Genomic DNA, 22,361 nt, shown 5'->3' with positions numbered 1-22,361 from the left:
TGAACTGCGACATGCCGCCGGTTGCCGCGAGGCACCATCGCCCGGCAGCGGGCAGCTGGCAGCAGGCAGCGCGCGGTTCAGTCGACTTCAGGTTGATGTGAAAGTGGAAGAACCAGAGACGTCGCAGAACCCGACAAAGTCGTTTGTGATTCATAATATCGTCTGGAGGCGCACACAATATATTATATGATATAGATATCTATGTATTATATGATATTATTTAGATATAGAGCTCCAGGACTGTAACGCAAGTGTTGTACACTTCCTTGTTATTTGGCGCATAACGCGTCGGACTCTAGTCTCTGGTATTTCTACAACGAGACTCGTATTGGGGGTTATCTCAGCCAAGGTTGAGAATGAATTGGGGGGAAAGAACTTTGGCTTCGACTCCCTCAAGTCAAGAACATGAACCACGACAAGGAGGAGAAAGGGATCTTTGCCGGGCAGCGCTTAGGCACCTCCGGCGGTGGTCCCTCAGCGGGGCTCAAGCGGGAGACATTCGCCGCCAACAATCCCTTTCTCCTCCATGTCGTGGTTCATGTTCTTGAGGGAGTCAAAGCCAAAGTTCCTTCCCCCAATTCATTCTCAACCATGGCTCAGATAACCCCCACGACAGTCTCGTTGTGGAAATACAAGACACGTCAAAGAACCGACAAGAAACACTTGCGTTACAGTGTGTGTATTCACGTTGATGTGGACGTTGAAGAACCAGGAACGTCGGAATATCGGCTCACACAGCTTTTGGCCGTGATAATATGTATTATATGATATAGATATCTGTGTAGGATATATGATAATATTTAGATATAGAGCTCCAGGACTCCCGTGTGTTCTAGAATATTTACAGAACACGGCTAAAGGCTGTGTGCGCCTCGCCATTGCGATACATCCACTGTAAACAGAGCGCATGGTACCGTCCCTGGCTGCAAGCTGCTCAGGGCCACACCCCCACCCTCCACCTTGACACGCCCACCGAAACAGCGCATTTGGGGGAAGCTCAATGTGCGACTGGCTCGGAGTGGCTGTAACTCTGCACCACGGCTGAATTTCAGGAACGTCTTTGAATACTGTGTTAGTTGCCCACTAATACCTATATTAAAGAATACATAAAATAGCATGTCATGGGACCTTTAAAGGTTGGGTATGGAATTCTCTTTTTTGGCAATTTTTGCAAAATGACTTGAAATCCTTTGAAAACCCACTTACTGCCACTGAGTTAGAAGTACTGACATGAAAATTGAACAAGTCAATCTAATCAATACTTCATTCAATGCCTCTTCTGTGGTCATTAAAACATTATTAGTAGACTGCGTCGGGTTCTCCGACGCTCTCCCTCTTGGCCTGCCATAACAGGTTCGAATATTAAGGGCTGCCTAATATTCGTTTGAATTTTGATTTATTTTTTGATATTCGCATTATATTCGAATAAGGAAGTTCGTCTTCAAAGCGTGTGCGTGTGTGTGTGTGTGTGTGTGTGTGTGTGTGTGTGTGTGTGTGTGTGTGTGTGTGTGTGTGTGTGTGTGTGTGTGTGTGTGTGTGTGTGTGTGTGTGTGTGTGTGATCACTGTCAGCCGTGTTTACATGGACACATCTGATCCGCATAGATGTGGAAGAACAGCTCAATCGGAATAGAAAAGGATCATATAATACGCCTCAATCGGAATACAATTATCTGTTCGTAATATAATTCTATTCGGCTACAGAAGAGGTGGTGTAGTCTGCTATAATCGACATGCATACACTTATTCCGATTAGTTTGGGGTTTAACTTAGGAAAGCTGCAGTAGTTCGCATTTGGTCCACTCCGCACTCCAAACTTCACCGCTGTCAAGGACGGTGGATTTATTGCCTGATTCATGTCTTTGTTATCACTCCGTAGTAGTTACAGTAGTCCGGTAACATATCAACCCCAGCGTGCCGGTTGCTAAGCGACGGGTCATGGGTGACTATGGGTGACACGGGTGGGTTAATGTGTTCGCGTATCGTCGCGTCCGCGCGCTTCCGAGATAACTTTGCAAGAGTACTACTACTGCTAGTACTACGGCTACGGTTGATGTGTATAAGTGACTCAATTATACACACCTTTTCTATCAAATAATTTTTTGGGTCTTAATTTATGTATGTGTTGGTCTTAAAAAGTCTTAAAAAGTCTTAAATTTGACTTTAAAAATGGTGCAAGAACCATGATCATCTGTGGAACGGGCAGGGCTCGAAAAACTCCAGCCAATGATTTCCAGACCCACCGAGTGGCATAGGACAGTAAGTACGTCAATCAAAAGGTCGGACTGCACTCCCCCTCCCCCGCTCCCCGCGAGTGACCCATGTACTTGGAATGGGTGGAGTCAGAGTCAGCGTTGAAGGAGAGAGGGTAGGACCATTTGTGTGTTTTCAAATTCTGCTGGCGTTTCGCAAATCCCATACCCAACCTTTAAGTTTAGAGAAAACTTATTGATTTCAAACCATTGTTTTAGGATTTTCAGTTGTTTCTCCACTGTATCCAAAAGCTGCCTCAGATCCCCACCAGAACAAAATAAATTTGTATCATCAGCTAACACATATTTCAACAATTTAGACACATTACAAATTTCATTTATATACAGTAAGAATAGTTTGGGTCCGAGTACTGAACCTTGTGGAACCTGTGGCGACCCGGCCCCAGGAATGTCTCTCTCTCACGCCGAAATCAACACACGCCAAGTCATTCAAAGCCCGGTAGGGCGTTTATTGTGGTGCGCGCCGTGTCGGCGTGCGTCATCCTGGCGTGCGGGTCCTCTCGTGGCCACTGGGGAAAGTCCGTTATTTCCACGAGTCCGCCCGTCCGTAACGGGTCCTGGAGGTATTCCGCTCCGCTTGGTCTCCCGGTCTCCTTCCCTGGGAGAGCAACAAACAGCCTTTTAAAGGGTACCTGATCTTCTGCCACAGGTGTTCTCCATTGCCTTGATTGCGGTTACGCAAGGGCTGCTCTTTGGCTCCGGCTGGTGGATATCGGCGGTATACGCCATCCACCACCTCTCCCTCTGGCCGCCTGGCGTGAGGGTTTTGGGTCAGGTTCCCACACTCCTCCCCCGCTGGTTGAAGCCTCGGGTCGTGTGAGTGCCCAGAGACAGGCGTCTCGGTGGGAAAGAGCGTCAACGTTGGCGTGTTCCCTGCCCGGTCTGTAGTCTACCTGAAACCTGTTGTCCTGGAGGGCCAGGAACCACCTCGTTACCCGTGCGTTGGAGTCCTTCGCACTGGCCATCCACATGAGTGGCGCATGGTCGGTGACGAGCGTGAACTCCAGGCCCAGGAGATAGTACCTCAGCTTGTCCAGTGCCCACTTGATGGCCAGGGCCTCTTTCTCCACAGTCCAGTAATTCTTCTCGTTGGGGAGGAGCTTTCTGCTGATGTAAGTCGCGGGGTGTTCCTCTCCCACCTGGACCTGGGAGAGTACCGCTCCCAACCCCACTTCCGACGCGTCGGTGTGGACTATCAGGGGCAGAGAGAAATCAGGGGTTATTAGGACGGGTTCCGAGCACTGGGCTCCTCTGAGGTCCCCGAATGCTCTCTCGGCCGCCTCCTCAAGTCTCAGGCAGCACTTGGCAGGGTTGGCTGTGAGTCCGGCCCTCCTCAACTCTCCCAGGACCGCCCGCAACTGTCGGAGATGGACATCCCAGCTGGCACTGTTAATGATGATGTTGTCGATATAGGCTGCTGCGTACGCTTGGTGTGGTCGAAGGAGCTGGTCCATCATCCTCTGGAAGGTGGCGGGTGCGCCGTGGACGTCGAACGGGAGGACCGTGTATTGGTATAACCCCCCTGGGGTCGCAAACGCCATTTTCTCCCGGGCGGTTCGGTTCAGCGGCACCTGCCAGTACCCCTTGGTGAGGTCCAGGGTGGTGAGGTAATGGGCGGGCCCGAGTCGCTCTATCAGGTCGTCGACCCTGGGCATGGGGTAGGCGTCAAAGTCCGAGACCTCATTGAGTCTCCGGAAATCGTTACAAAACCTATAGGTTCCGTGGGGTTTGGGGACGAGGACAATGGGGCTGGACCAGGCTCTGCACGACTCCTCGATGAGCTGGAGCATCCTGGCGACTTCCTCCCCGATTGCGTTTCTACGGGCCTCCGGGACCCGGTAGGGGGGTACGCGCACCGTGACGCCTGGCGCCGTCTTGATTTCATGTTGGGCCATTGTGGTCCTCCCGGGAATCTCAGAGAAGTCGTCCTGGTGTTGCAGGACGACTTCCTCAAGGTCTTGTCTCTGGGCTGGGCTGAGGTCATCTCCCATGGGAACTACTGGTGGGTCGCGTCCGGCGTCCAGGACCAGGGTTGCCGTGCCAGTGGGTCCGCTCCAGTTCGCCAATGTTTCAGGAGGTTGACTTGGTAAAGCTGGGTGGGCTTGCGTCTCCCAGGTTGCCGCACCCTGTAGTTCACCTCCCCAACCCGGTCGACCACCTCGTAGGGCCCCTGCCACTTTTGCTAAGAACTTGCACTCCGCCGTCGTTATGAGTCCCAGAACCAGGTCGCCGGGCCTGAATATGCGCAGCTGGGCTCCCTGGTTGTAGACCAACGTCCCTGGCCCGCCCAGAGACGTTGGCCCGCCAATGAGACTCGACCGTGTGTGTGTGTGTGTGTGTGTGTGTGTGTGTGTGTGTGTGTGTGTGTGTGTGTGTGTGTGTGTGTGTGTGTGTGTGTGTGTGTGTGTGTGTGTGTGTGTGTGTGTGTGTATACACACACTGTAACGCAAGTGTTTCTTGCCGGTTCTTTGACGTGTCTTGTATTTCCACAACGAGACTGTTGTGGGGGATATCTGAGCCATGGTTGAGAAGGAATTGGGGGAAAGGAACTTTGGCTTTGACTCGCTGAAGTACATGAACTGCGACATGCCGCCGGTTGCCGCAAGGCACCATCGCCCGGCAGCGGGCAGCCGGCAGCAGGCAGCGCGCAGTTCAGTCGACTTCAGGTTGATGTGAAAGTGGAAGAACCAGAGACGTTGCAGAACCTGACAAAGTCGTTTGTGATTCATAATATCGTCTGGAGGCGCACACAGCTTTTGGCCGTGATAATATGTATTAAATGATATAGATTTCTATGTATTATATGATATTATTTAGATATAGAGCTCCAGGACTGTAACGCAAGTGTTGTACACTTCCTTATTATTTGGATAACCGTTCTGCTTTTGGTGTTATATGGCGCATAACACGTCGGACTCTCGTCTCTGGTATTTCTACAACGAGACTCGTATTGGGGGTTATCTCAGCCATGGTTGAGAAGGAATTGGGGAAAGGAACTTTGGCTTTGACTCGCTGAAGTACATGAACTGCGACTTGCCGCCGGTTGCCGCGAGGCACCATCGCCCGGCAGCGGGCAGCCGGCAGCAGGCAGCGCGCGGTTCAGTCGACTTCAGGTTGATGTGAAAGTGGAAGAACCAGAGACGTCGCAGAACCCGACAAAGTCGTTTGTGATTAATAATATCGTCTGGAGGCGCACACAGCTTTTGGCCGTGATAATATGTATTAAATGATACAGATTTCTATGTATTATATGATATTATGATATTAGGACGTGACTCCAGGCGTGCTTCAAGGCGTCATCCTGCAGCTGGGCACTGGCAAACTGTCCGGGTCGATCCGGTCCTTCCCTCCCTGTCGGAAGGAAATCAGAGAACTCAGTGAGAGGCGAGGTCTCGGCTTCTCCTGGTGGGCCGGTCGGTTCGGTGGCCGTCAGGGTGTCCGGAGTGTCCGGGGGGGGTTCCGTGGGTTCCACTCGGGAGGTTCCCCCTGTCGAGTGGCCTGGGGTGCCCGGTGGGGTGGGGCCATCTCCCTCGGGTCCGTCGTCCTCGGTGGACGATTCCGATGGGGCTGAGTGGGCCACCCTAGCACCGTAGGCGGGTCTGCCGGTTCGACCGTGTCGTCGTGGCGGGCCCTGCAGAGGTCGGCAGCCCGATGTAGAATATGTCTGTAGAATATTGGGCAGTCCCTCCCAATTAATAGGGGCACGGGGAGGTGGGGTACGATCCCGGCCCGTGCCGTGTACATCCCTCGGGGGTCCGCACTACTACGTGGCAGGTCTCATATGTGCGTGTGTCCCCGTGCACACACGCAACCTCTATGGGTTCCCCTCGCCGCCTTCCATCTAGGTCTGGGCGCAGGAGGGCCACCACACTGCCGGTGTCCAGGAGGGCCTGCGTGTCCTGACTCCCTACCCGCACTGGGAGGGTTGGGACCCGGGCTTCTGGTGCGCCCAACATGTGGTCAGGAGACACGGCCCTGACCGTCCCTGGTCGAAGGCCGACGGCATGGAAACGTCCCGGTTCCCGGGACACTGTCGGACTAGGTGTCCAGTACGACCGCAACCGAAGCACCTTCTGTCCTCTCAGGGCTCCTGGGAGATGGTCGGCGGTCCCGGTGGGGGTATTCGGGGCGCGGGACTTGGTCCTCGCCGATCTCGGTGGGCCGCGAGGGGTTCCGGATGCTCCGACTCAATTGTTGGGCCACCTGCCAGTTTTCCAGTTGCCGGACGAGCTCATCTATCGTGTCGGGGTGGTTGTTGGCGAGGGTTCTCCGGGCTTCGGCAGGGAGTTGACGGATGGTATTGTCTATCAGTACCCTGTCCAGGAGGCTGGGTCCCTCCCCGTCTGCGAGCCATCTGCGGATCAGCCTCCGGTGTTGGGAGATTTGCGTCCGCACGGCGCCCCGGCAGTCAAATCGCCATTCGTGGAAGCGTTGGGCCCTGGCGGCGAGGCTTTGTCAATAGTAGGCCAATATCGCTTTTCTCAGGGTCGGTTACTGGCTGGCGCGCTCCGGCACCAGATCTTGGCTGGCCTGCTGTGCGGGTCCGGTGAGGAAGGGGGACAGGATGTGGGCCCACTGGTCCTCCGGCCAGCTCTCTTGACGTGCTGTCCTCTCAAAGACCTCCAAGTAGGCCTCCACGTCGTCGTCCGGACCGAGCTTGGTGAGGCGGCTGGTCGGGGCGGAGGTCGGGGCAGAGGTCGGGGCCTCCGCCTCACACCCACTGCCTGTTGTGTGAGGCGTAGTACCGCCTCCAGGAGGAGGACGTGGCTCTCTGCGGTGTCCCTCTGCGTGGCGGCGGCCAGGTCTTGGTCCCGCTGTTGACGCTGGGCGGCGGCCCCCTCCGGATTCTGCATGGGCGGGCGGGTTGGTATGCGTGAGTGTTCTGTAGCTTGGTCGGATTGCCTGCATTCTACACCATACGTGGCGACCTGGCCTCAGGAATGTCTCTCTCTCACGCCAAAATCAACACACTTAAGTCGTTCAAAGCCTGGTAGGGCGTTTATTCATTAAATAAAGGGGAAAAACCTGCGGGGTCGGTGCCCAACGCGGGAAAACCAAAAATCATACGTGTGACTCCGTGAGCCACGGTGGTGTCCAGGGGAATTGTCTCTCCGGCCGGGCCGGTTCGTCCCTGGAGGGGGAGGTCACTCCCGTCGGTGAGGCCGTTCTTGTGGTGCGTGCCGTGTTGGCGTGCGTCGTCCTGGCGTGCGGTAGTGATGTTATGGTTTGCGTCGAGGCATCGGGGCGGGGCGTGTGTCGAGTACCTCGGCTCCTCCCCCAGCGAAGCTCCGTATCGAGTAGGATTCACATAGGCGAAATGTCGTAGCGTGTGACGTTCGAGGCTTCATCTCGGGCTGTTCCGCGATATGGGTTCACAATTGGCACATTTTTACAAAAAGAAGACCCTGCCCAGTTCCAAGATCACTTTTATGGCTATGTAATTAATCACACTCATTCTCAGTCATCATGCAGTTCTATTATTACAATTATTAGTAGGCTACTGTAGTTATAAGACAATCTATTTTGCCCGGGATGACTTAAAATCTTTGTCAAATGATTTTTTTTCTACCATGAGCTCGGGAGATATTTATGAACGGCACACTCACACGTATCACTGAAATGACTAATTCTTAAACGTTTTGATGTTGTACGAAGCAAACATCACATCATCACAGGAAACTCTTTCTTTCATCATAATTTCATTCACCACTAGGTGTCCCTAGCGTACTCATTTGAAGCTTCGAGGTCGAACCACTTTGATGGTTCATCTGGCTGCGAGGCTTTGACGTTTCATGAGGCACCATCTCGGCACCACTAGCGTGCTATTGAGGCTGCTGCCCGTATGTTCCAATGGTCCTGTTTCTCCAAAGTCATCATCATGTATGTCTATAAATGGTAGGGAGTAATCCATATCTGGTCCTCTCATGTCATTCATTGTCTGTTCATCAGTATATGTCAAGGTCTTTGCGCTCCTTTACCATGATAACTTTAGCTTCTTCGGGAGATCCATTCATCTTTATCCACACTTTACAGTTCATTGTCCACGTAGCTTGTATCTTATTTTGTTTTTTTTAGGATACGTGCCTGCCTTGCAGTATCCGCATTTTTCTTTGTTAGGTGGTCATTTAGGAACACATTTGTCCCCCGCAGCTTCCTGGCCTGGCTCAGTAGTTCGGCTTTGGCTTTTCTGTTAACAAAGCGTATTATGATGATCGGTTTGATGGTGTTGTCTTTCCGAGGAAGTGTGTGACACCTGTCACTCGGGCATAGGTTTGATGCTTTGTCACTAGTCCACTTATTATCAAGTCATTCATTCTTGAATATTGCTCCAAGTCATCGACTCGTCGCTCCAGTTTATTCATTTTCATATCCTTCTCCTTTATTATTACCTTGAGCTGCCGCACTTCCTCCATTAGTCCAAGTAGTTGTGTTTGTTTTGCCACAAGCTAAGAGATTTCCTTAAATCCTCCATCTCGTCCACGTTCTGCTGGTTTTTCTTTGGTTGCATGATATTCAGCGACGAAGACTCCCGGAGCTTGTCATCCAACTCGTCCACGTATTCAGCACTAACACAACACGAACGGTCAGGTTGTGAAAACTGCATCGACCCCCGTAATCCATGCAAGGCCCAATTGATGATGGGGTGCTGCTGGTTGGTTAACCATGAGAAGCGTCCAAGCATCCAGTCACAGTTACGGCAACACGCTAGGACAGACAGAATAGGGAATTAAAGGGAAGAAGTACATCGTGGAAATGTATACTGCTTCTAATTTAGTAACTGCATTAACAAAAGCACGAACAAACACACAGCGGTCATCATATCGCATCTGTATCGTTTTCGCACCCCTATGTTTCAAACGCAAGGCTGTAGAGGTGCATTTTAAGCTTTGCTTTGAATAGCTGCACAGAGTCAGCTTCCCTGACCACAGGTGGCAGACTTTTCCATAGGAAGGGGGCTCGATAGGCAAACACTCTCTGTCCAGCCGATTTCTTTTTAACCTTTGGTAGTGAAAGAAGGCCAGCTCTCGAAAACTGGAGGGGCCGTGAAGGACTATAAGGAATGATGAGGTCCTTCAGGTCATCCATGCAAGGCTTTATAGGTTAGCAGTAGCACCTTAAAATCCAATCTGGAAGTTATTGGTTGCTAGTGCAAAGAGGCGAGAATAGGAGTGATGTGATCAAACTTTCTCGTTCTAGTCAATAGCTGCAGCATTCTGTACAAGCTGTAGACTTCTCGTGTTAGAGTTAGGTAGACCCGAGAACAATGAATTACAATAATCCAGTCTTGATGATATAAATGCGTGAATCAGTGACTCTGCCAACCTAAAAGGAGTTACAACGTTCAACTGAGAAACATTGCAAAAATCCGACCCATGTCATCTGCTGCAGATAACATGGGTCGGATTTTTGCAATGTTTCTCAGTTGAACGTTGTAACTTCATAACGTTAGCGCACACACTACAGTGTTCCCCTTAGAAGTAGATGAACGGAAGCTGGCTAGAGGTTAGAAGTGATAACAGCGATGTGCACGGGGAATTAAAGCCTGGTATGAGTCCTGTCTCTAGCACTGTATATACCAGGTGTATCTGCCAGGAGACAGTGCTACGTTCTATTGAACCATCGTTTGGTCAAAAAGTATCCTTCACTAAACAATGGCCAACCTAAAAGGAAATTCAACAGGAGGTTAAACTGACTCACATAGACTTCGATTTTTACCAGGTTAAACTGACTTAACATTAACTGTACATTTTACAGGTTAAACTGACTTTACATAGACTATATCATATGATTAAACTGACTTACATAGACTGTTTATACTACAGGTTAAACTGTATTAACGTAACTGTATATAATACATTTTCAACTGACTTAACACTATATAATACAGGTTAAACTGACTTGACATAGACTATATAATACAGGTTAAGCTGACTTAACATAGACTTTATATTATACAGGTTAAACTGACTTGACATAGACTGTATACTGTATATCAGGCTATCTTGATACCAGGCTAAAGCTTCAATCAACCAATTTGCAATGTTTAAATCGGTGCATTGGCCGATCCTTGGTCATTTTAAATCAAATCAGGCGCCCAGCTATCTAAGTAGTTGCATCTGTTAATCCAAACGGATCTGATTCGAATCGGTGAATCGTTATTACCCCTAGTTTCCAACAATGTAAACATACGGAAAGTCAGTTTATGTTGGTTCAGTTTAACCTGTAGTATATACAGTCTAAGTTAAGTCAGTTTAACTTGTATTATGCAGTCTGTTAGGTCAGTTTAACCTGTAGTATATACAGTCTAATTTAGGTCACTGACTTAATTACAATTACAATTAGGGCATTTAGCAGACGCTTTTATCCAAAGCGACCTACATCGATTAATACACACATTGACACACCGACGGCAGAGTCAACCATGCAAGGCGACGGCCAGCTCGTCAGGAGCAGTTAGGGTTAAGGATCTTGCTCAGGGACACATCAACACTCAACAGCTAGGAGGAGCTGGGGATCGAACTAGCAACCTTTCGGTTACAGATAGACCACCGACTTAAGATAGACTATGTTATACAGGTTAAACTGATTTAAGATAAACTGTATGAAATACAGGTTAAACTGACCTAACATAGACTGTATATAATACAGATTAAACTGACTGAACTTAGACTGTATATACTACAGGTTAAACTGACCTAACATATACTGTATATAACAGGTTAAACTGACTTTCTGTTTGTGTACATTGTTGGAAACTAAGGGTGTACCGATTCACCGATACGAATCGGATCTGATTGGATTAACACAGATGCGACTACATCGATACGTGGGCCCTTATTTAAAATGAACAAGAATCGGTCAATGCACCGATTTAAACATTGTGAATTGGTTGATTGAGCTTTTGCCTGATATCAAGATAGCATTGTCAACTAATTTCATTTTGTTTCCATACGGATCTGAAAAATGGAATTTGAGGAAGTGGGCGGATCCGTGTGTGTGTTTGTGTATGTTTCCGTGAGCACCGCCGCGTCTCGCGAGCAGGGAACAACCGGAGTTGTGAGTGAGCGAAAGCAAGCCATATTAAAAATAGAACAATACAACATGTCTGAAAATGGTGAAACGATTTTCAATGCACCAGCGAATCTGAAATCAAACATGTGGAAGTCATTTGGGTTTTATAAGAAGGAGGGGAATATTGACAAAAGCCTCGCAATTTGTAAATTGTGTAGGACAGCGATTAAGTCTTTCAATAAACAAATAAATAGACATGTAGTTCTAAATTTATAAATTTATCTTCAATTTTTTTCCCCATGCCATTAAAAAAAAAACAAATATCAAAAGATTCCATGGGCCTTTTACAATATATCTATTTGAAAGTAGGCAATGGTTCTTTTATAGAAGGCTTATCTGAATAATAGAAAGATTAATGCGTTCACATTAAACAAATGTTAACTGCATCTATTGGATTAAAACAAATCGCACCGGATCGTTAGAGCGTTGAATCGCATCGAATCGTTCCATATTAAATTGTATCGTCCCTGAAACGTATCGTAGCGCATGTATCTAGGTGTGTATCTGATCGTCCTTCAAAGGAGAGATGCAAACCCCTGGTGGAAACTATAGCAGCCTTTTTTCAGACCAGGTTAGGAGCTACTAAAGGAGGGCTGGTGGAGGTCTAGAGTGTGTTTCCATTCAGATTTGCGTAGAGTGTACTGAGAGGAGAGGCCGTTCTCAGATCTCTACAATGAAACTCTACAATGAAATATATAAATATAAATAATCACTGTATGAAAAACACTATTGTTCTTGGACGGCGTCGTTCTCTTCAATGGATAAATAGCAAATGACCCAGACAAGTACATTAGCTACTTGTTGAAGTATCACATCGTGATAAGCTAGATGGCTAGAGAAGTATGGATAGTGTGGATAGTGTGTTTGCGTGTTTCCCCGGATGATATAAAAACTTAGGTTGACAACTCAACAACTAAATAACATAGTTCTAGTAATTTGTCGATATTTGAATGTGAAATGTTACATTAGGCCTTTACCTGTCCCATCAACCTCCACATTAACAATCACATGTAACCACAGGGTAACATGACATTGGCATTCCATTCATCAGAATCACATTGGATTAGATTTCCTTCTAATGAATGTGAGAGCAAATTACTGAGGTATAAACTTCTGTTTTTTAGTGTATGTGGTGGCAGCAGCAGGCAAAGCAGGACGCAGCTCTCTACTGACGAGAAAGTGAAGAGGGCCTTCTTCATCTCACAGACTCAACAGGTACGCTCACACACAGCTTACACCCGATGCCACAATGTCCCCACAGGACGTTTGTTTGCTGTTAGTTTGTATAATAGTTGGTTGTGCATTAGGACCGGCACTCAGTGTTTATTAAAGTGTTTTGTGCATTAGGACCTGTACTCAGTATTTATGATGGTGTGTTGTGCGTTAGGACCTGTACTCTGATCAGTGTGTATAATAGTGTGTTGTGCGTTGTTGTGCTTTAGGACCTGTACTCCAGCGTGCTGGATGTGCTCACCCCGGAGGACGTGTGTGTGCTGGCTCAGAGCGAGGACGAGCTTGGGCGTCGGGGGGACTTTGAGAGGATCTTCCCCTCCTCCTCCTCCTCTCACTACCTGCGCTTCTTCGAGTGTCGCCGCTACCTCAACATCCTGCTCAGCCAATGGGAGCACAGATATGCCAGCAACAGGAACACAGGTACTCTACTGCGCCACGCTGTTGCTATAGTAAGGTGTTTGTTGTTATGGTGATAGTCTGTTACTATAATGAAGGGGGTATTGCTATAGTAGGTGTTTGTTGCGATTGTGAGGTGTTTGTTGTTATGGGGATGGTATGTTGCTATCGTGACAGGTGTGTTGCTATAGTAAGGTGTGTGTTGCTATAGTGATGATGTGTTATCGTGACGGTTGTGTTGCTGTGACTTTTTTTATTGATTTTCAAAGGGTTGGCAATTATAAATGAGAGAGCAATACAAAAATATATACAGCCTTCTTTTAACACGATCTCCACACAAGAGACCAAAAAAATTAAAGATACACATAATTCAACAAATGATATTAGATTTGCACACAGACTTCAAAGGTAGACAGTAGGGCTGTAACGATAAGCGTATCGAAACCGAAATCGCGACACTCAGAACCACGAACCTGTCTCGCGGTGTGAGAAGGCAGAAGCGCCATACGCCCTTTCTAACTCTCCGGTCAAATTGTCAGATTGAAATTTGCTTATAATTTGTCTAAATAATAGTCTGCTGACACCGCCCCCTCTTATCGATGCCGTAATTATGCGACGAGATGCCCTCTGTGATGACAGCTCTCCGTGACTACGGAGGATTGCATTTCGTCGAAGTCCTCATATGCGACATCAACGACATTTATCCAGAGTGGGCCAAGCGTGATAAAAATTGCCTTTGTGATCCCTGTCTCTATTGTTTTGTGTGATTTGACTGGCAGTTTGTCTGCTTATAGGTCGTAATGAAGCGGCCACCGATTATTGACAGGATGGGTACTTTATTCTACCGGACTCTTTCGCTTCTTCACTAGACGCACACGCTACCGCTCGCTCTCCTCGCTCGCTGACGTCACTCACACACACACATACGCACACTGCCATTCTCGCGCACACACATAGGCCTACGTTACTCGTAACACTATGCCTCGTTATTGCGACGTTCGTGTTAGACGTTCATGGTTTTTCCCATCTATTGAAAGTTAGGATATTAAACATGTTGCATTCTATACGGCCTCATTATTTAAGCTACATAGTCTAATAAGAAGCGCTAATAGGATATTTGACTAAACCAACCAAACTAGTTGAGGGTTTTTGCCTACCTGCATGCATCCTCCAACTGCAATCTTTGGTTATGTATTTATTAATTTAGCTATACTTTAATAGTATTCTTTCTGTTCAAATCTGTTCAGTGTTCCATATTATTTGTTATTAAATGTTACATTAAGGTAATTGTTATATTGTTTAAATAAAATGCTTTTTAAATTAAAAAAAAATCGTGGGATGTATCGAACCGTGGGTCAAAAATCGTGAGTTTGTGTATCGTTACAGCCCTAGTAGACAAGTAATATAGCTTACGTGGAAATGTACCTAGGGATGTCACTCCATGCCAGTCCATAGAGACCATTCCTAGGAGCCTGGGCCCCCTCATCCACAATATAGTCCAGAAAGGGGTCCCATATGCCAAAGAAATGAAATGGCTTTTCCTTGAGCCAGAAGCTTTTAGCCTCTAATAGGATGAATTCCATAACACTCTGAATCCAATGAGTGACCGTAGGGACAGAGTCTGAGATCCATTGGAGAAGAATACACCTCCTTGCATTAAAAATAAGTAGCTGGAGCAGCTTCAGTGAGGAGGGGCAAAGAATCAGCGCTGCCGATTGTATTCCAAGGATTCGAAAAATAGGTTCCTTACAAATATCAACCCAGAAATCATTCATGAGAGGGCATGCAAAAATACAGTCTAAATATTAACCTTGAATGTTTCACATTTACTACAGTATTTTGACCACAAAGGATTAATCTTGTTACGTTTCACTGGGGTAATTTGTAGCCTTTTTATAACCCTAAACTGCATCTCCCAGGCTTTGTTGGTAAGTAAGCTTTAAGAGCTCGACCAAATGTTGCCCCACTCCTCATCTGGGATTTTCACACCTATATCAGCGAGAGACGTGGCATGAACCATGCAGTCCCCGCTCGGGACAGACAAAGCTCTATAGAATCTGATGACAAGTTTTCTTGCGTCTTGGACTAGAATAGCCTTCTCCACAGCTGAGAGGGTGCATTTTAATGGCAGATGTTAAGAAGCTACGGAATTGCAAATATGTGAAATAATTATTCTGAGGGAGACGATACTTTTCTTTGAGCTGATCAAAAGACACCAGAGTGCAATCCATAACTAAGTCCCCCATTGTCCTTATTCCACTGTCAGACCACAAAGTAAAGGCATGGTCCACCAAACCAGGGGAAAATCTTGATTTAAGTGAATAGGCGGGAGGAAAGAGATGAAGCCGTCTTGGTTTGCTAATTTTCTTGGCAGTCTCCAGACTTTAAGAGTGCTCTGTAGAATACAGTTGCCCTTAACATTATGACTAACCCATTTTTTCTAGGCGTATCAAGCATTACGGAGAGGAATAGGGGCCATTTGGGAAGCCGCAAAAGTGAGGCAGGTAGATTTAGGGTCGTCTTTAAACCATTGCCATAAATAACTGCAGAGGCATGCAATTTAGTATTGTTTAATATCTTTTGTTTAATATAACACCAAGACCACCTTCATTGAAAGGGAACTTCAGTATGGTAAGTCTCAGCCTAGCCCGCTTTTTGCGCCAAAGAAAGGAAGATAGAGAGCTGTTTATAACAGAGATAAGCGAGCTGGGATCATTTGGAAGGGGTACAAAATAAATCCTTGGAGTATGGTCATCTTAAAAAGGTTTACTCCAAGAGAGACAGTGGCTGAGTGGTACAGTGCGCCAGGTCCTCTTTAATTCTGTGAATCAGGGGAACAAAGTATGCTTTATACAGGCAATTGATAGATGGGGTGATATGTATACCCAGCCCTGTCCCGTAACCCATTTCTTGTGCCACGTAAGGGCAAGTGCATTTTTTAGGGTTTGTTCATATCAAGGCTATTTATGTAAGAGTTTCTAAATGCTGCAGAACAACCACTTTCCTCCGCATAATCACACAAAATAGATGTATTTGCTATTGATCAGCAAGCTGTCTTCTCTTCTCTCGGAGTTAACAGACTCACAGCGCTGCAGCGCGAACATAGCCCCGCCTCCTGTCACTCCCTCGCAGTGCGGTCTCTGGCAGTGATTCGGCACTAGTCTCAATGCTCTGTGTGACGGTGTTAGCTAAAGGTTAGCCAACACAGCTAGCATCTCAAGTGCAGCGCCGCTGCAACCGTTTTAGGTAGAGAAGGTAGACGGAGTAGTGATGGAGGAGTGCGGTTTGGAAGTACTTTAGATCAAAGCAAATGACCAAGGGAAGTCAAAGGAATCATTTAAAGTCATATGCAAATGAAAGAACAGGGTTTTGGGTTTCATAACTGTGCACATGCACAGCAATAGCGGACTTTTTCATGAAATTGCAAACTATATATTAAATTAAAGCTGAGCCTCCACTGATTCCGACAATCTAAACCATATCATTCTGGGACTAAAACTCGCAAATAACAACTTAAGAAGAAACTTCCCCCTTTCTTTTAACAACCAAAAATGAAATGCCCGTCTCTGGCACAGCGCCCCTGGAGGCCAAGGGGGCAGGTTGTGGAGGCGGTGTACCACAGATTTCCGACAGATGGCGCCAGTAAGAACATCGGTGCCAATCATTGAAATGCGGAGCACCTGAGGAGCAGGTTGAGCCACACATTGGGCTCTCCTGGTTCGCGTGTGCGGAGAGAACAGTCTCGTGGGTGATGGGATTCCACCCGGAGGAAAAAGACTGTTGATTCCTCCAAAGCTGAGTTTTTTGGTTTGCTTTGTTAGATTTATCATTTATGAATGAATAAAAGTGCCATTTTGGCTTTAAGTAAGCTCCAGTTGGTGTGCTTATTGGAAGGAGGCGGGTCACTCACCAAGCCGGGTTGCGACATATGGTGGAGCATGCAGGCAGCTCGACCAATCTACGGACCATTTTTTAAGTGAACGCCGACTTCCAAATGGAGGCAATCCGACCACGCAACTGTTTTTCCTTTTCAATGGATGAACGAACCCCAACGCAGAGCCTCGACCGAGCCACAGGTTTTTCAGGGGACCCCAGAACACCGATGCAGAGCCCCAACAGAGCTGCAGCTGCCACCCAGAGAGAAACTGAACTCCTCCTCCTCCGAGAGGCGGTCCAACGGCTCGAGCAGGGGCCCACGTTCAACGAGACGACCGAGGAGAAGGGCACCCTGAACAGGGAGATCCAGGACCTCAAGGACATGCTGGAGGTTAAGGAGCGGAAGGTCAATGACCTACAGAACGGGATGGAGAACCTGCAGGAACAGCTTCAGGACAAGGAGAAGCAGATGGGCAGCCTGAAAGGGAGGATCAAGTCGCTGCAGGCGGACACCTCCAACACGGACAGCGCCCTCACCAGGTTGGTGGAATCCCTCGCTGAGAAGGAGCACATAATCCAGGGGCTGAAGGAACAAAGGTTCCAGGATGACCAGAGGAAAGGTGAGGAGCTGGTGGCCAGCAGGACTATGCTGGAGAAGATGAGGGTGGAGCACAAGATGGCCCTGGAGGAGACTGCCGCCGGAAACGAGGCCCAAAGCATGGACTGGTCCCGGGAGAGGGAGGCACTGAAGGCCCAGCTGTCGGGTTTGATGAAGGAACTGGAAGAGAATCGGCAGGTCGCCCAACAGCTGAGCTTCAACGTCGGACCCCAGCCCAATCCAATTGAGACTCGTCAGGACAGACGGGGAACAGCGCCACCTGGACGGGCAGCCCAGCCGAGGCGACGCGTCCGAGAGGTGGAGAGGCGGGATCGCATCCGTCAGTTCAAAGAGAGGGAGGAACGGGAGCACCTGATCCGCAAGAGGAACTGGCTGGAGGTGGAGAAGCGGCGTCTGGACGCCGACTGCATGGAGCTGCAGTTCCTGGAGCGTGAGCGGCAGCGCACGCTCGAGCGGTACGGGATGAGCGGTACGGGATCCAGCGGGAGCGGGACAAGCTGCGCCGGCAGCAGGAGCAGCTACGCTTCGGGCAGGACTACCGCTCCGGCAAGAGGTCCTACAGGTTCCAGGGGGGACACTGGCCGGGGCAATCATTGAAATGCGGAGCACCTGAGGAGCAGGTGGGAAGCATGCTTCCACACACATTGGGCTCTCCTGGTTCGCGTGTGCGGAGAGACCAGTCTCGTGGGTGATGGGATTCCACCCGGAGGAAAAAGACTGTTGATTCCTCCAAAGCTTAGTTTTTTGGTTTGCTTTGTTAGATTTATCATTTATGAATTAATATAAGTGCCCTTTTGGCTTTAAGTAAGCTCCAGTTGGTGTGCTTATTGGAAGGAGGCGGGTCACTCACCAAGCCGGGTTGGCACAACATATCTTTGCTACTACCTTGGACATTTAGTTATTTACATTTGCATAAAATCCAGATGAAAGCATGCAGGTCTACATATAACTGGGCGATAGCATTAATAGGTTGCAACGGTGGACTGAAATCACTTCATGGCACGATGTGACCATTTGGTAAATAAGTAAACAAAGAAGAAGTTTGTTATTTTTTATACACTTACATATGTGGAAGCTAACATTCAGCTTCAGTCTGAGCTAGGATGAGTTTTCTGAGATTCCCAAAATTAGACCAGGTGCCTGGCAAAAAGAGGCCCGTTCACAATTCTGATATTAATTTGGGCAAGTGAACATTATGTTCGGGCAAGTCGAACATGACCCATACTTGCCTGATGGGCAAGTGCTTTTGAAACCTTAGTGTCAACCCCTGTATAATGACAGGTGTGTTGCTATAGTATGTTGTGTTGCTATGGTGATGTGTTGCTAAAGTAAAGTTTGTTGCAATAGTAGCGTGTGTTTCTGTATAGCAATAGTTTGTTGCTATAGTAATCCGTGTCTCCTCCCACCAGGCGTCTCTCTGCTGAGGTCTCTCTGTCAGAAGAGTGTCCACCTGGGAACCAGCGACCCCACCCACATGGTGAGCAACAAAAAATTGATAAGGAATCAGTCTGATCAATCTCTACATCACTAACTGTGTGTGTGTGTGTGTGTGTGTGTGTGTGTGTGTGTGTGTGTGTGTGTGTGTGTGTGTGTGTGTGTGTGTGTGTGTGTGTGTGTGTGTGTGTGTGTGTGTGTGTGTGTGTGTAGTGGTCCAAATGTAGTTATGTTTCTAGGTTTGAAACCAAGAGAGCCGATCTCAGCTGTTCCAGGTAAAGTCCCCAGCCCTTCACAATAAGTCACTCACGCGTCTCATCAGCCCTTCACAATAAGTCACCAACACGTCTCATCAGCCCTTCACAATAAGTCACCCAAACGAGTATTAAAAGTATTGAAATGTATTCAATTACATTTCCCCAAATTACAGCCTTAAAAGTATTCAATTTCATCATCAAAGTCTTGGTTTTTTTTCCTGGAGGTCTTAAATGTCAATAATCTCTGCAGTATCAATACGCAAATACCAGCTGCGTTTTCTGCGAATTTCCTTCCTAATGGCATCATCTCTCTATGTTCTCCTGTAATCTAACTCACACTAATGGTTGGGATCGAAACCCGGTTCTATCTTTCCGGTTCCACTTTTTTCAAAACCCGAAAATCATTAACGTTTGGGCTTATCGGTACCACTATCGAGTCCCGTAGTTCATTTATTATTATTTTTGTCCCGTAGATCCTGTAACGTAATGTTGTGTCCCTCAAGTCGCGTCACGGCATTTAAATGAAATAATCCATTCACTGCAGCGTGTCCACCAATGTTTTTGAAGGGAATTGTAAGCAAACAGGTATTACAAGTAAAACAAGTGAAGTCTGGCAGTTTACTTTTCTCGTGAGGATGGCTGAACGTAGGAAAAGGGCGAAAATAATTTATTGTAAAGGGGGGAACACAACCTTCAGGTTCAAAAATCCTCAATGAATATCGGAATAAGAGGAGATGTGACCCGGCCCGGAGGAAGCCCGGGGCCCCCGTCTGGAGCCAGGCCCAGACGGAGGGCTCGATGGCGAGCGCCTGGTGGCCGGGTTTGCCACGGAGCCCGGTCGGGCACAGCCCGAACAAACAACGTGGCACCCCCCCTCTCTTCATCTCATGGGCCCACCACCTGTGGGAAGACCCGTTGGGGTCGGGTGCGCAGCCACATGGGTGGCAGCGAAGGTCAGGGGTCTCGACGGACCAGACCCGGGCGGCAGAAGCTGGCTCTGGGGACGTGGAACGTCACCTCGCTGTGGGGAAAGGAACCGGAGCTTGTGAGGGAGGTGGAGCGCTATCAGTTAGATCTGGTGGGGCTTACCTCCACGCACAGTCTCAGCTCTGGTACCGTACTCCTGGATAAGGGTTGGACTCTATTCTTCTCCGGAGTTGCCAAGGGCGTGAGGCGCCGGGCGGGTGTGGGGATACTCATAAATCCCCGGCTGAGCGCCGCGGTGTTGGAGTTTACCCCGGTAGACGAGAGGGTCGCCTCCCTGCGGGGGGGGGAAAACTCTGACTGTTGTTTGTGCGTATGCACCAAACAGCAGCTCAGAGTACTCTGCCTTCTTGGAGACCCTGAATGGAGTCCTGTATGGGGCTCCAGTAGGGGACTCCGTAGTTCTGCTGGGAGACTTCAACGCCCACGTGGGCAACGATGGAGACACCTGGAGAGGCGTGGTGGGGAGGAACGGCCTCCCTGATCTAAACCCGAGCGGTCGTTTGTTATTGGACTTCTGTGCTAGTCATGGATTATCCATAACAAACACCATGTTCGAACATAAGGGTGCTCATAAGTGTACCTGGTACCAGAGTACCCTAGGCCGAAGATCAATGATCGATTTTGTGATCGTGTCATCTGATCTGAGGCCGCATGTTTTGGACACTCGGGTTAAGAGAGGGGCGGAACTGTCAACCGACCACCATCTGGTGGTGAGTTGGATCAGGGAATGGGGGAAATTTCCGGATAGACCTGGTAAGCCCAAACGAGTAGTGCGGGTGAACAGGGAACGTCTGGAGGAGGCCCCCGTCCTAGGTATCTTCAACTCACACCTCCGGCTGAGTTTTTCTGGCATTCCTGTGGAGGTTGGGGGCATTGAGCCGGAGTGGACGGTGTTCAAAGTCTCCATTGCTGAAGCTGCGGCGGCTAGCTGTGGCCTCAGGGTCTTAGGCTCCTCAAGGGGCGGCAACCCTCGGGCACCGTGGTGGACACCGGTGGTCAGGGAAGTCGTCCGATTGAAGAAGGAGGCCTTCCGGGATATGATATCCTGGAGGACTCCTGACTCGGTTGCAGGGTACCGACAGGCCCGAAGGGCTGCAGCTGCTGCCGTGTCGGAGGCTAGGCAGCGGGTGTGGGAGAAGTTCGGAGAGGCCATGGAGAAGGACTTTCGGTCGGCACCAAAGTGTTTCTGGAAGACTATCCGGGACCTCAGGAGGGGGAAACGGGGAACCATCCAAGCTGTGTACAGTAAGGTTAGGACTCTGTTGACCTCAACTGAGGAGGTCGTCGGACGTTGGAAGGAACACTTTGAGGAACTCCTGAATCCGAATAACACGCCCTCTATGTTGGAGGCAGAGCTCGAGGATGATGGTGTTTCGTCGTCAATTTCCCTGGTGGAGGTCACTGAGGTAGTCCAACATCTCCGCAGTGGCAAAGCCCCAGGAATTGATGAGATCCAGCCAGAAATGCTAAAGGCTCTGGGTGTTGAGGGGCTGTCATGGTTGACACGCCTATTCAACATCGCGTGGGAGTCGGGTACAGTGCCAAAGGAGTGGCAAACCGGGGTGGTGGTTCCCCTGTTCAAAAAGGGGGACCAGAGAGTGTGTGCCAATTACCGGGGTATCACACTTCTCAGCCTCCCTGGTAAAGTCTACTCCAAGGTGCTGGAAAGGAGGGTTCGGCCGATCGTCGAACCTCAGATTGAAGAGGAACAATGCGGTTTTCGCCCCGGACGTGGAACTACGGACCAGCTCTTCACTCTCGCAAGGATCCTGGAGGGGGCCTGGGAGTATGCCCATCCGGTCTACATGTGTTTTGTGGATCTGGAGAAGGCGTATGACCGGGTCCCCCGGGAGAAACTGTGGGAGGTGCTGCGGGAGTATGGGGTAAGGGGGTCTATCCTCAGGGCCATCCAATCCCTGTACTTCCAAAGCGAGAGCTGTGTTCGTGTTCTCGGCAGCCAGTCAGTTTCGTTCTCAGTGGGTGCTGGTCTCCGCCAGGGCTGCACCTTGTCACCAATCCTGTTTGTGATATACATGGACAGGATATCGAGGCGTAGTCGTGGTGGGGAGGGGTTGCAGTTCGGTGGTCTGAGGATCTCGTCACTGCTTTTTGCAGATGATGTGGTCCTCATGGGATCATCGGCCTGTGACCTTCAGCACTCACTGGATCGACTGGCGGCCGAGTGTGAAGCGGCTGGGATGAGGATCAGCACCGCT

At 48.9% G+C, this 22,361-nt stretch overlaps 1 protein-coding gene across 6 annotated transcripts in view; it reads left to right on the top strand.

Moving 5' to 3' along the window:
• ttll4 (tubulin tyrosine ligase-like family, member 4) overlaps positions 1–22,361 on the top strand; it is a 111,883-nt gene that overhangs the window by 86,057 nt on the left and 3,465 nt on the right. For all 6 annotated transcript variants that reach the window (XM_030380678.1, XM_030380677.1, XM_030380679.1 and 3 more), the window contains 4 exons: positions 12,468–12,558; positions 12,786–12,996; positions 18,877–18,944; positions 19,115–19,176. In XM_030380678.1, coding sequence (XP_030236538.1) covers positions 12,468–12,558; positions 12,786–12,996; positions 18,877–18,944; positions 19,115–19,176 — 432 coding nt within the window. The remainder of the gene's footprint in view (positions 1–12,467; positions 12,559–12,785; positions 12,997–18,876; positions 18,945–19,114; positions 19,177–22,361) is intronic.

Source organism: Gadus morhua, chromosome 16 (genome assembly GCF_902167405.1).
Source record: "Gadus morhua chromosome 16, gadMor3.0, whole genome shotgun sequence".
Taxonomy (NCBI): domain Eukaryota; kingdom Metazoa; phylum Chordata; class Actinopteri; order Gadiformes; family Gadidae; genus Gadus; species Gadus morhua.
The sequence above is the reverse complement of the archived record's forward strand: the minus strand, read 5'-3'. Positions and strand labels throughout refer to the sequence as shown.